General features: G+C 40.2%; 1 protein-coding gene across 1 annotated transcript; it reads left to right on the forward strand.

Moving 5' to 3' along the window:
* Positions 1 to 366: 366 nt before the first annotated feature.
* LOC145436385 (uncharacterized) lies at positions 367 to 3,132 on the forward strand. The gene is made up of 4 exons (XM_080313728.1): positions 367 to 525; positions 860 to 1,003; positions 2,091 to 2,212; positions 2,740 to 3,132. Exons 1-4 carry the CDS (start codon positions 441 to 443, stop codon positions 2,911 to 2,913), a joined length of 525 nt encoding a protein of 174 aa, XP_080169854.1. The 5' UTR covers positions 367 to 440; the 3' UTR covers positions 2,914 to 3,132.
* The last annotated feature ends 12,342 nt before the right edge of the window (positions 3,133 to 15,474 follow it).

Consider the following 15,474-nt stretch of genomic DNA (forward strand, 5'->3'; position numbering starts at 1 on the left):
AACCAGCCCGAACAGCATTACAGTATTGACATTCACATTTCAATCGTATGTATTGATTGCCTCGCTTGAGATTCGTCAATGCCGACGGCTACTTTACGCAAATAAGCTCCGGCAACCAGGGCTATGCAGTGCTGTTCCTCCTACTGGTGCAACCTGTAGGCGAAGTAAAACCATAGGTTATCCCGTAAATGTTACGAAATCAGGTGCACGATTTCCCAAGCATATTCCTAGGAAGATTGTAAGTTGAGTTGCATTTCCCGACTGGAAATGCTATCCTACAACGAGGCATCGCGAGTACGCGGCGTCCAACGGAAATGAAAATGTCGTTTACAAACCTTCTAGTCTTCCTGGCCTAATACCTTGACATACCTATATATAAGACTTACAGATACATATCTTGGGATGAAGATATTAAGTTTCAAGACAACAAAAGCTGAAGTATGTTACTGTTACTGGCTCTGGTTGTTGCGTTCCATTGTGCGGCTGCACAAGACTATGGCTGCTCCAATATCGGTGGCAGAGAGGGTACGTATTTCTTTGCAGTCATCTGAGTAGTGGTGACTTGTTGGTGGAATGTATCAGAAATCGTGGGGCTTTCACTTGCATACCTCTGTTACTGCATGTCGTGAATTCTATACAGTAATTTAACGTGTCGGCCAGTTGGAGATGGACATTTGATTACCTATAATTTCTGATTTCACGAATGCCATATTACGAGTGTACCTACGCCACAAGGAATGATCGGAATTTAACATTAGGGATGAAACAGAAGTTTTTTTGTAGTGGGAAATGGGTCAAAATGGCTCTTTGCGTTGTAAAAGTTGCCTAGTCCAGGTCTATATTCTATTTTAATTTGCAGGCCTCACATTTGTGGACGATAAATGCCCGCTTCAGTTGGTAATAAATGAGAAAAAGGAATGCTTCAAAATCATAAACGACGGGCGACGGCCAACAACTTATGGCAAGTTATTTCTGCAATGCAAGACACAAGTTGGAGATGGAAGTGAGTCTATGTCATTCTAGGGACGTGCATTCAAAATGCACCATACCTTCTCAGATGTAATATGAAGAGTCTTCATTGAAGACCACCGCACATCAGGCTTGTAAACATCAAGAGAATGGAATCATCCACACTATAATCGTAGCATTGTGAAGTTGTACTGCATTGCAGTGTAATGTGTATGTGTAACACACGTACATATATGTCAGTGTCGCTACTCAAGTAGGGGTCAATATGAGTAGAAGTAGCAATTTTCAAGACGTGTCATAACTACAAAATGAACGGTTTGAACAGTATTCACGTATGTAGTCTCAAAATGTAAATTTGGTTGATGGGTCGCATGCTTTAAGCAGTTAATCGGAATTGTCTATGCTTCGTAATTAGATCCCGTATCCTCACGACTATTGCTAAATGAATAATGACCCAACAGATAGTCTAAAATCTGTAAGCCTCAAAATCATATACAGTTACCGTGATTCAAAGGCTATTTTTCGCGGTCGTTATGAAATGAAAGTACGTTGTTTATTATTGTCCTTGGTGTTTTTGGGGCATATACACCGACTCATGATATACATGCACGCGATCCATGCATATTGCATATGAATATCATGAGTGCGTGATTTGCATATGCCGCTGGACAAGGAAGGTGCATATATAGCCTTGTAAGGCTTTCCAAGCCTGGCACTACCCCTCCATGCTATGCCAGTAACGCATGAGCGCACAGCAGGGACGTCATGGATACCAGTGTTACTAAACAGGTCGAGTATCGACCCCACGACCTACCGATCAAGAAGTCGGACGCTTCACCATTACGCTATTTTGTCAGTTATGACGATTTCAATTACAAAAGTAACGAAAACTCATCGCACAACTATACTTTATACTTTCAAAACACGCAGTATCACAGCAAGTCTGTGCCTACCAAACTATTTGTAGAAGTGGATGCATATGGCTTAAAAACATAACCCCTTGAGCATGCAGTGCAAGTATGTAAAGCAAACTTGAGCACTCCGAAAAAGTATAGGTGCTTCACTACTAACCGGAAAAATATGCGATTCCCGAACACATTAAACGTGTTCTTTTCGTACAGATGCGCATCTGGCGACTATCACCGATCAAGAGACATTTGAAGCCGTGCGCTGCTACATCATCGGCAGCACTACCGTGACGGAGGACCGCAATTCAGACATCTTGTTGGGAATGCGATATAACGTAAGTCAATATACTGCTAGCTTGATAGCGTCGAATAGAGAGAAAGCAAAATCATATCACATACAGCAACTATATAGCAACATAACACATTGACGAAACTTACGGTTGCTCCACCGGTGGTATTCAACTTTTTCAGTTTGTGGACCGGTGAAGTTTCAAAAATGAAAATAGAGCCAGAATGTGATTACGACAAAAGTACGCAACTCAAAAGACAAAGAATTTCAACGCTATTTTAATGAGAAATTTGCTGCTATCTTTTGATAGTACACCTGTTATTGGTGGCTCTCTGTATATAGTGCAAATTCCTGTCGCGACCATGTACTCGATTTTGGCTGTTGGATTTCTTTTGAGAGAGATGCGACATCCACTGTTTGCTAGATTCCATTATACTGTCAAATGTCGCTAATTTGTACAGCCTAATTTCGTCCAATAATGTCCAAACAATATCCTTAGCTTTGGCGTATTGCTGGTCTTAAACGGGCTGTAGGCTATTAAACAGTTTCGTACAACACTTGCATCTATTCCAGGGCAGAACATCGAGAAATCAATACTGGGGACCAAACCCGATGATATCCATCGGGTATGACAATGCTCCGTTGGTGATGAGAATCAGCGAAAAGCTTGGCAACAGCCAGATCAGCGTAGCTCATCCGAGAGATGCCTTCAGACGTGCTTTATGTCAATTTACCGATGAGAAGTAGACGGTTTCAGAGATACTCAAGCCGGGCGGATGAAGGTCGAATCCGAATCCTCTGGACAGAAGGTTTTCATAATTTCGCGTCTGTGATTGCCGGCTCTGTTTGCGCGGCGTTAAAATGCTACTTGTCGAAATGTGATTTCGAGAAATTGTGTGAATTTTTCTTTGTTGTGTTTTCATGCCACGAGACGTAACTGAATTGAAATACAAGTTTTCCATATAATCTACCGTCTCTACGTCTTTCATAAGGATACATGGTACTTTGCAAGCAGGTGGCGTCATGTTAATTCGGTGTGAATACCCTGTAGACAGCACTGAGATATTCGGGCACAAATGAGTTAACGAGGTGTTAGTTGATTGCGCGGCTGCAAATAGTTGCCGCTATAGTCCCGTGCATTGATACGTACCATTCATATTACCAAAATGATAGTTGCGGGGAGTTATCAGTGGCCACGGATTTGCTTATTCGCAAAATCTGAGTTATCCTTCTAGTGCACTGCAGCCAGATATTTTCATTGAATTCGTCTGGTTTCAATAATTTTAATTTCTTGAACTATGCAACTATATGCATAATGAAATTAACTTTAAATCAGGGTACAGTCACCTATACCGCAATATACATCACCCATTCATTTAAGCTTTAACGGAGATTGTTGTTGTTTATGGTATTCATGGTGTTTTTCCACTATACTACGGTCATTGGTCACTTGGACCAGGCCAATTTTCTTCATTTTTATTCCGTAGATGCCGACTTGTAGCACGTCCCACTTCTGGGCTTTTATGATACACCGCTTACACGGATGAGATGGCGAGGGAGAGCCTACATAAACCTGCAACACTTCGGTAGGATTTCTGGAGTCGACCTCGGTCGGACTCGGACTCGAACTCACAGCCTATTGATGTAGCAGCTTTGGATTATACCACTACGCAATCTCGCCACCCTTAACGGAGGTGAAATCTGGAAAATCATGCAGCGTATAAATGTTAATGCGGAGCATAGACCGGAGCCGGATGGGATATCCAGCCGGATATTTTCGATTTTGGCCAGAATCGGATTGGAGCCGGTACAGAACTTTTTTGATAGGCCGGAATCATTATGGACAAGCATGATATTTGTGACTAAATAACTACCAATCAACCACACGCAAGTAACCGTCAAGCCAGTGCGAAAATAAACGAGCCATGTTTACAAATTCACGGAACCACCGTACCGTCGCGTAGGGCGGGGCGTGGACCGGGGCCGGATTGGACATCCGGACGGACTTTTTCATTTTTGGCCGGAGCCGGGCCAGAGAATTGAAAAACAGGATCGGAGTCGGACCAGAGAATTTGTCGATCCGCTCCGCACCAATAAATGGTCTCGGAATCGGCAAGCATACTTTGAAACGAGAGTATATATAGACTGAATGGACAGAGATTGCATTGTGGACCAAGAACTACAATACGATAAATATTTATTGTATATAATTGGATATTTGAAGAGCTTCCTGGAGGTACAGCCGAAACTATTCGGGTCTATATTAGTACGAATATATTATTGAATTGTGTATTGAAGTTATGTGCGTCTTTTCAGAGAGATATGTATTTCACATGTACTTAATACGTATCATTTCGACCTGTAACTCAAATAATATCACACGCAGCCCACGAATAATAACTAATGGATCAATGTTACAGCACGTTTAGCAATCGGTTACGACAAACAACACTGTCTACTGCAGTCACAAAACTCTGACTGTATCTCTTAATCGAACTCAATCAATCATCTCTAATTGATAATAGTAATCCAATTATAGAAAACGAGGGTATAACCCGGACGGTGGTCATCTCATCTGTGCATTCCGAGCTCGTTCATTTTCGTCTCGACTTGCATCGTGCGCAATATGATGATCGAAAATACCCCTCAGAAATATATATGTTTTGTAAAAATTTGCATGAACCCGCCGATAGTAAGCTGGCAGTCGCAATTATTCGTCTTCAGTAAACATCAGTCTCCAGACGCAGTTTCAAGGAACTCGTGTATTCCATGCCTGAACGGAACACACATTTCACGACGCAGACACATGCTCAGCGCACATTCAAAATAAGAGGCGATATTAGTACATGACGCAACGCATTGGCGGTTGCTATTCCGTTAAACAGTCGTGATTGGCACCGAAAATATGAAATTAATGTTTTCAGTTGCCAATGTAAATGTGTCAAATGATGGCACGTCTCGAATGTGTCGACAAAGCTATACGCCAACCTGGCAACTAGCCACCTTTATTCACAGTCACCTTACGACCGAAGTGCTTGACATCAAAGTCCCATTTTACATTATGCACGTTTCTACGTATTGTCATTAATTATATTTCATGAGTTTTTCAAAGTAAACACAAGCCGCAATAACAATTACAGTGTGCAGTAAAAAAAAAGCGTCTTTGTGAATTAGAGAATGAAGCAGCCACCTTTATGTTTTTCTCTGGTAATTTGATACGAGATCCTTTCAATTGAATAGTATATTCATATTCAATTTGAATGTACTATTCAATTGTATATTGAAGCTCTGTACCGCCAAGAAGCTCTTTAGAGATCCTTTCAACAAATAATCCAAATTCCGCTTTGAGTAGTGTCATACTCTGAGGTAGTTAAAGTAATCATAGTTGCTACTTAGGTAGAAGTAACTTCGTAAATTGCTACTCCATTACAAATAATAGCGATTGATTTCCAAGTAAGTTTAAACGTAAGTATCCTAGACCTAGTCTCGCCTGAATACTTTTAAGTTCAAGAAGTCTAAATTCATAACAATCAAAGTAAGAGGTGCAGGTGGGCTAAAAACACTGGAGAACTCCGAAAAAAGAAATAGCCGCACTCCATTACTTGACCACCAGTGTTGGGATGACTCGAGTCAGACTCGAGTCACCTTTTTCTTATGACTTGACTTGACTCGAGTCACTTTGCTAAAATGACTTGACTTGACTTGACTCGGCGTATAAAAAATGTGGATTGACTCGTGACTCGGAGCAAAATTCCCGAGTCAATTTCAAGTCATCAAGTAATCGGTGTCGATAAAAACCACTCTATCTTGTATATGTTCGGATTGTTCGCGAAATGCTGGTGTAACCCGTGAGAGCGACTAATAATTCAATGATCGTGTGTTTTACTGAGCCTCCATTGTTTTCTCACAAATAAATTGACCGCAAACGAGGTGATCGAAGCTTCCTTACGTCGTCGTAGTAAAGTAATTTAATAGCAAAATGTATATTTCTGTTGTCTGTTCTTACCTTTACCCGATCCTCTTATTTTATTGGAATTGAATTCGAATATAGTTTATATAGTCCTCAACCATTGACGCAGGGTCGAATTGTATCATATCGATATGTAAATGCGTAATGTATTGCATCTTATCAATTAATTTCTCTATTCATTATTTAGGCTGGTAACTATAAACTGAGGCCATGCAATTACTTTTAGTTTAGCAGTTCTACGTATATGTGAGCGATACAGCGGCTTCTTACGTGTATATCTAACTCTATATTCGTTGTTCCTTGATTCAGAATCAATGACCACTCAATCTGGATGCCAGACAGCTAGCAAAATGCAATGACGTAATCATGCCTCATACTTCGAAAAGGCAACTTGACTTGAATTGTGACTTGACTCGTGACTTGACTTTACTTGGCTCGACTTGACTCGAGTCACCTCCAAAAATCTAGTGAATTGACTTGAATCGAGTCAAAATGTGCAATGACTCGGAATGACTCGTGACTCGAAGGTAGTGACTTGATCCCAACACTGTTGACCACTTCTGATCGCACTTGATAATGCAAGAGTTTGAGTAACGATAACGATGTACAGGTTCACATCAGGGTTGTAATGACTCGAGTCATGACTCGATTGGAGTCCGGGTCGAGTCGCGGTTTTATGGTAACTCGACTTGACTCGAGGCATTTTTTCAAATGTATTGACTCGACTTGTACTCGAGCCATTCTAAATCACTCGAGCAGAGTTGGAAAAGTGGGTTAAACCATTGATTTAACCGAAAACTGAACAGTGAATAGAATGACTTGGACTCGGACTCGGCCCTCTACTAGCTGACTTGGACTCGGACTTGATTCGGTGGTGAATTGAAAATGACTCGACTTGACTCGAATCAAAACTCTAAAAGTGAGATTGACTTGTGACTTGGTTACAACCCTGGTTCACATACATATCATCAATGTTTCTTCCAATTTCTCACGAGTCTACACGCACTCACCAACTCACTGCGCGGTCCCTTGGACAACAGTGCGTAACGAACTAAAAGAAAAGATTATCACTTCATCTTTTTTTGTGTGCGGCACAGATTTTTCTGTGCGCGGCGACTTTGTCAGCAGTGCGCGGCAGCGCACGCGCGCAGTTAAGAGGAGGATATGTATATCATGTGCATATCTGTGCAAGTGCACCTACAGCGTATTGCCGATGCAGTGACATTCATTGTAGAACGCTTTCAGGGTATATTTCTATCAAACATAACAGTCCGTACTATAATACGTAATACGAAGTAACATTCCATCGCATGACTTGGCTGGCGCTTGCTGCACTGCTAATTTCGCCCCAGCAATCCATCCCGCGTTATCCGTTCATTCGTTATTTCATTCGTGCAAGGATTCGCGCCTCCAACCGCAAGAGTCAGTAAGGTTCAGCAGTGCAACTTGCGATTCGATCGCGCTATTACGTAGGCATTTCAATAATGTATTTCGCCCGGTGCTTCTTACGTATGACTATCAGTATCAGTCGCCGCAGACGGCTATTCCATATCAACGTGTGGACACTGCGACCACGTGGCTGCATTACGCATGAATTTCGAGACAGAAATACTGCAAATTCATCAATTTTTCAATACCCTCTGCGGTCTGCACAGACGAGAATAAAGCACCACCTATCGCGTCTTGAATTATTGACTGTTCTGGCGATATGTAATACATCCGGCGGTATGCCTTATATTCTAAAGCTTCTTTCTGTTGTTGTATGACCCGGAACTCATTGGTAGGCAAAATAACGTCCAACAGGGTGATGAACCAAACTAATTAAAAAATCTTCGAGTGGGCCCGTTGGTATAATGACTTCGTTACATAATGTTATTTCGTGACCTCCTGTTTGCTATCTCAAAAGATATTGAAATGGCCCAAACGTACTACACTAAAAGACGCACTTGATTTCAAATTGGTGTTTCTTCACTGGCACAAATATGAAAGTAGGCAAAATCGACCAGTATTCTTCTCTCTTTCCCCCTCTGCTCTAGCCCTGTGTATTCATAATAATACTTGTTGACAACCTGTTGGCAATGATTCGCTGACTACTGTAGCATCAGAATATCAAGATGCCAGACAACCCTTTGTGATTAGCGGTGTATATGACATGTGACGAAACATTTACCTTGATAAAAGTTTAGTAGGGTAAACTGTATTTATTGGCTCAATTCGCAGTCGTGCATCCAAATTCCATAAGCAATTTACCATCATATTGATAAGTAGGGCGATTTCTTTTAACATTAAAAAAATGAAGATTTTGACCTAAAAAATCTAAATTTTCACATTTTTTTACCTTAAAAAAATTAATTTTGACAAAATTTTGACCTCATGGTTCATGTATGCAAATTAGGTGTTTTCTCGCATAATGTTAGTATTGTACTACTTACCTTCATTTCTGGTTGAAACTGTATGTCCTTACGAAGTAGTTTGGCCTGAAAAAACTTTTTTGACTTAAAAACTGACAAATTTATTCATGAAAAAACTTTATTTTAACGGAATCTGAATCTATGAAGAATTCCAGTAGTTACATCATGTATTATGATCGAAATAATTAAAATTTGTTATAGTACAACGAAAAATATTTTCCTGCATTCTCGGGTAGAAAGTGTCCGTCTTTACTAAGTAGCTGTCTTTACTAAGTAGCTTGCCAAGACTATAGAAAGAACGTTCAACAGCAGTAGTAGTTGTTGTCTGGCAACACTGAAGTTGTGCGTACACTGCTGGTGACACGCCGTGTTGCTTCATTCTGACAATGATGTGTACACAACAAATCTTCATCTTGCCCTTCTTGATATGAGAACCAATGCCCATGCAACTTTGCTTCAGTTAGGATATTGCGGTATGTTGAGCATAACACCATGTCACCCTGTTTGTCTCATTTGACCGTTTCTGATTAACAATGAGCAGACGATGGGCCGTATACAACGGTAAGCCCATGAAGTATTAGGCTACAATCTGTAAAATGTCAAATGATAAGTTCACCTACAGTGCAATCATCTACAATTAAACGAAATGCAGGTTAACGCTACAATTTTGACAAAATTTTAACAAAATTTTGACATGTCAAAAAATCGCCCTAATGATAAGGTATTCGAAGTTCGGTACAATCTCTTGACGAAGAAATGAATTTGATGGTCTATTTTTAGGAGTATATAGGATCGTTGCCATGTTATAGGCTCACTAAATATTTTCACGTCAGAAATTCAATTATAAATGCCCTACTCTTCATCATAAAGGTAGACGAGAGTCAAATTTACCCTATGAGATATCCACGTTAAGAGTGTCTGTTTTTATTTTAAATTGGGTTACGTAAGAGGCTTAGCTATCTCCTGACCTTACATTGCATTATATAGCATATGTAATTACATTCTTTTCGAGGTATTCTATTTCTAGAATGTTCCAATACTTACGCAAATGCTCTGATCGTTGTGCCAATTTAATGGCAAATAATCCATAACCATGTCCAAGCCCTCATATCGCTTGTACCGACTTATCTCGATGTGTATGATGCATTACAGCGACATGGCTTTACAACTCAACAAGGGAAGTTGCAAGATAACGCTTTAACATACATAACATACATGTCGTAGTGTAGGCGCGTTTACTGGGGTTCAATGGAAAAACCTTTTTCTGAAGGCAACATCTTCTTACTGATCTATATTGCAAATCGTTTTTGAGTTTTGAGGGTTTATGAAATCGTGATATGATAGACGCGACGGATTGTTCGATTGCGGAGTATTAGCGGTTGCCCTATCACAATAAGGCTGTGAAATTAATCTTATGGCTGAAAACTTGTTTCAGCTCTTCTTAATAATTGTGGGCTACCAAACCCATTAACTAGGTAGTCATGATAAAGCATATGCCCAACACATTGTCATAGCTAGATATACCCAAGATTACGTAATAAAATATCACAACAAACGGAGTTTACTAGATGAGTATGACAAAATGCGTTTGCTGCATCCAAGAGCAATCGCTTGGTGACAGCATACTGCAGTGTAGTGTGTACTGTATTCAGTAAATTGTATTATAGCAACAACATGTGTCTCATTCTGTCATCGTTTCCAGTGTTGCATCACAATGTGAGGAAATTTGCGTCAATTCATGCCTTGTCTAAACTAAGAACAGTTTGGTTCCCGGTATTATATGCTAAACAAAGGTTCGGTAAACAGGAAACTATAAGGTATGCAAAGTATGAAGACACCCGGAGGTGCTCTTACTCATTACAAGCTGCCTTACTCATGGACCGTATAATTCTGCATCGGTTTTCATAACTCTGGTGATTTGTAACACGCAGAGATATGCAACAAACATTTGCAGTGTCTTCAAAAGAGCGAATCTATGGACTTGTTACATTGAATTGTTATAACATGAAACGCAAAGGGCTGGATGTAAGCTATCAAAAGGTTTCAATCCAACCCAAGACCCATATTGACTTTTACATTACGATTTAGCAAATTGAAGGAAAAAAATAACTGTCACGTCTATGGACTCGGGGTGTCATGCTGTCATTCTATTTTTGACAATGTATAGTCGTTAGCTACTTTTTAATACTGTGACATTATGTAATTCTGATATTGTAGCAATTGTCTAGCATCAGCATATCGAAACTGTATTCCAAAGTCGACAGTTACAATGGGCTGAATAGATAGGCGATACTGACAAATTGTATAGCGTCTATAGCTCCACGCGGAATTTGAAAGCCAGATTGCATATTGCGCTACAAATCATACAATGACCAGTATTTAAACCTCTGTCAGTCTATTCAATGCTCGTCAAACATACAACGAGTTTCCAGCAGTAGCAACGTGTCTATTTCAACAGTTGTCTATCGACTACACTTTTGCATATAGTGTTATGTACTTCCGGCAATGCACCCTAGTTAACAGATGAGATTATAGTTGAACTACATATTCATATTGAAATACAATTCAATGGTATATTGACATTGAAATAAACCCGAATAGTTTCGGCTTACACTGTTGCGCAACTATGGTGGAGAATGGTAAAGAAAAATCATATAACCTAATATTGAAATATGAAATTTACCCGTGACGAGTCCAAGCCGAAAGCATTCGGGTATATTTTAATATGAATTTATTATTCAATTGTACACTGAAATTCTCTACCATCCAAGAGTCTCTTCAAAAGACCACATTGGATTATGAATATACACCAATAAACGAAATGAAGCAACGATATCGTGTGAAAGGCCTGAACAAATGAAGAGCTATCAACCACACGTATTGACCATATTTACGCCCAAATTGCACTATCACAATACACAAATAAACCTCATGAATAAAGGGTCTGGTGTGAAACGGCCTCAGCAAATGAAGCGCTATCAATCAAACATTATTGCTGGATTTCGGCAATGAATGCAGACACAGATTTCAAACCCAAATTTTTCACACCCAGAGCGTACAAGAGAAGGTCATACTTGATGCTATCCGCAAGCATTACAGTTGACATAACTGCTCATTACAAAATGGCAATGAGGAGATAGTGAGTTCAATCTCATGCTATTCGCTAACAGTGCACTTGACAGCACGTGATTCCCTGATTACAAAATGCTTATAAGGACATCGTGAGTTCAATCACTCTCTCAATAAGAGAAGAGGAAGTAGTCTGTATGAAACAGTTTCGATGGCAACCGTGACGGAACAATGGAAGGATGTTGACAGGATGCACCCATTCAAAACGTTACGCGGTATCAATGGCGCGAATAAGACGCTCTGCGTCGAGTTACGTCAAGTTGTGTCATGTCTGGTAGGATACGCGCTGACAGAGTCAGCCGAAAATAATCAATTTCAATTTGGCAAATAGCTAGCGAATTATCAGAACCGCATGGGGTCAGCATCATTCGCTCTGTATAAGTGCAGTATAACGTAGTGACGCAGCGGACATGGTACCACACAATAATCACACAATTGACTAGACTTATAGTACCATAGGTGCTGGTGGGTTTGAATCAAGGTCTGCTTGTAAGTACAATGATTCCAAGCAATCAGATAAAATAGTATACACAGGGTAATGATATTAAGAGACGATATATGCTATTGCTGAAATTGTGCCACTGTTGCCAATAAAAGCAATTATTATCGTTTCGTTAATTACTTCCCGTACCGGGCCTTTTAGACCTTGATAGCACAACATGCAAAAGATGTACCACATATATGTGAAGCAGCATTGCCTCAAGTCGCAATGAATTAGGTATGAACAAAAATACCAAGTTATGACTAATGAGGCGTATAAATATCATTATTTTCTTTATGGTCGCATAAAGTACACATTTGGAATTTCCAAAACATGAACAACGCTATGACGCCATAACGAGCGATACCAAAATATTCGACTCGACTTGAAGCTTACTCGATTCAGGATCGAATCACGCAGATATTCGAATTTATCCAGCCCTTCCGAAAAGCCTATCGAGACATAGCTATCAGAGTGTTTTTGGCGATTCTGACATAGGCAGTGGTCGCAGGATGTAATATATTGAATATCTATTTTGCGTTGTGGATTAATTATGTCAATACAGTCCACATGTATTAGTTTGATCGCAAAGTACTTTGGCTTGTAGATGGTTTAATATCCATCAAGTGTCTCATGTCTATGACGTGACCATGCTAGGGGCAGTTGGTATCAACACAGTGACATTCAACAACACATTCAGACATCGGCCGGTTCGTAGAAACGGATGACTTATTAGGTCAATTAAGAAGCCACCATACACCACGACACCGTTTGTCGAAGGTCACAAAAACCTCGTGTTCAGCTAATGGGCGTGTTCGTACTGCTCATTTCTATGAGCCATTCACGACTGGCATTTGTCACGCAGCCAAGTGTATTTTCATATTACGCTGCAGGAAGAGATTTCGGGATTTTCCGCACAATACGAAAACGCAGACGCCGACAAACTATTTGGCTTGCTCAAGTTTCGAAAGCTATGGACTGCATGACATGATGAGCACGGTAAATCCATTGAATTTCAAGACAATTTTCTATTCAAGGAGCATGTAATAGGCGAACTTTGTCTAGAGCTGCTGCTATTGCCGTATGAGCTACGACCGTGAGATTATTGCAACCTCAACCTTCCACAACGTCATTTCTGTCACGACATCAACTATGACGACACCAGAGAACAAAGAAAAGAAAGAAAACTTTGTCTCTTCTTTTTAATTCTCTCGTGACACGTGAAGTGTAAATCATTATTCATTGTGTCGCCAGCTTGTACTCAGAAATGGGCAGGCTTCCAGCACAAGCAGTTGTGCGGCGCGGTTTAGCAACAGAAAGTCCGTTACATATTGCCGCATTATTGCATCATATCCTCTCTGCTATATGCTTATTGAACCTAAAGTTAAGTGCTTAGGGCGAAACGTTAGTGGTGGAAAATTTCCATCAGGTCATTTCACTGAAGCATACACTCTCGCCAAGAACCTTTATCGGAATTCAGAAACCCCATTCTCGGGGTGTCGATGGAATATTTCACCCCACTTCTTAGCGACTGAACATCATTGATGTGTTCCAAATTGATTATTGCGCGGTTTCAGCCATTCATCATTACCAATAGGCGTTTTTCTTTCTTTGTATATAATCCATCGCGACTTTATTACTTTGTGGTTACTTTCTTTCGTACTCCATTTGGGCTCATTCCAATTTGTCAAGCATCATTTAGATTAAAATGCTGTGTTGGAATTATACCGCGGCATAATTCTGAGGGATGTTCTGTTTTCCTGTACTACTTTTTGGGTGTGAATGCACATACTTTTCTCTAAAAGTGTGTGACATAACAATATAAGGCATCTTAATGAAAATATCGAGTTCAGGGTGCATGCTGTCAAATTTTCTTTTATCCTAAATCACGCCAAGATCCGGTATGATACGCCATTGCGCAAGACGATCACGTGGCATGCTATCATGAAGGTATCAGGTTCGGGCGGGAATGCGTACGTTGGATTGTTCGCTTAGTTTTAGTGGGAAGGAACAGCTCATGTTTCGATGGTGGAATTGAAACTACATCGGAAAAGCGCCCATTAACGGCTTTTGAAAGAGCTTAATCGCTATAATAAAGATATATTGCTAGCGAACAAATCGCCCTCTTACACATTGCGAACAAATAGACAACATTGTACAATGTATACGTGGACATTAACCAGAGATTAAATGAAATTCAGATGAATGGTCCTAATATTCAAACTCTAACTGATACCAAAAAGTTAAATTTGAGTACGACATATATCTGTAATCAGATAACCGTCAGCAATTAGTAAGGATATCGGATAAATGAAAATATGAGCCAAATGAATCATCAGCAAAATGTTAAACGTCTTCTCGTGCGGATATGAATATCAATTTGCAACGTTTCAACGTTTCGCACTATTCATGGTTAAGCTTCGCACTTCATATCATACAATGTAATGGAGGGCAACTCTAAGACTGTTGCTACAGGAAAAAACTGTCCCACCGACTCGACACAATCATAATATGGACGGAAGCGTCATACAATGTAAATGCATTGATGTAAAATAGAAAATAGGAGCATTTACCAGATTTGCACCATTGCGCAGCCTGCATAACATACCATCGGTACTTTCTGGTACCAGATTTTGCTTCCATACTAATTCCAATGGGTGATAACAAGTCAAATACGCTAACTATGGAGATATCTCCCCAAGGGTAGTGGATTATCGTCACGTGTGCCACCTATGCGCCTTCTCGGGTCGGTACACAAAAATTCAACTCCCCCCCCTTAAATCTATCTTGACAATAATTGGTATACTTGACTCATTTACACACGTTGGAATGGGTCGTAAATCAAGATCTCGCACTAGAATGTGATATGGTGGAACGAAACGCACGATTTTCGTATACAGCGTATCGCAATGGACGAAACTTTTGACACAACGATGAAACAGAAAGACCATGAGATATACTTCGTCGAAAAATAGTAGAAAGGCTTTTATTTATTACATTGGTAGCGACAATAAACTTGCAAAATCACATATGTGAAACCGTTGAATGATTCAGGACTCAAATTTGCATTAAAAATCTCACATTTGAGCTAAACCTCAGTTGCGGTAAGGCGTGAGTGCATGTACAAGTGTACTTGTTTGCTATAACGAGGCACTGCGGGGCCACATAAGTACACGTTGCACATTTCTCAGAAGAGCCCCTGTTGAACTATTGCATCTCCAGTTTACCGTGAATATTTTCAGCACTGTTAGGAACTGAAAAGCGTGACAAATAGTCACGATTCAGCTGGAATTAAGTTGTGGTTGACTTGCTTTTTC

The sequence above is a fragment of the Botryllus schlosseri genome, chromosome 3 (assembly GCF_051294905.1).
Source record: "Botryllus schlosseri isolate E-star chromosome 3, Bs_hap1, whole genome shotgun sequence".
Lineage (NCBI taxonomy): Eukaryota > Metazoa > Chordata > Ascidiacea > Stolidobranchia > Styelidae > Botryllus > Botryllus schlosseri.

Bases quoted from the DNA above. Each gene is read 5' to 3' on its own strand.
- LOC145436385 (XM_080313728.1), top strand. From the start codon at position 441: ATGTTACTGTTACTGGCTCTGGTTGTTGCGTTCCATTGTGCGGCTGCA. The intron at 1,004-2,090 runs GTGAGTCTATGT...CTTTTCGTACAG, and splicing joins GACACAAGTTGGAGATGGAA to ATGCGCATCTGGCGACTATC. The intron at 2,213-2,739 runs GTAAGTCAATAT...CATCTATTCCAG, and splicing joins TGTTGGGAATGCGATATAAC to GGCAGAACATCGAGAAATCA.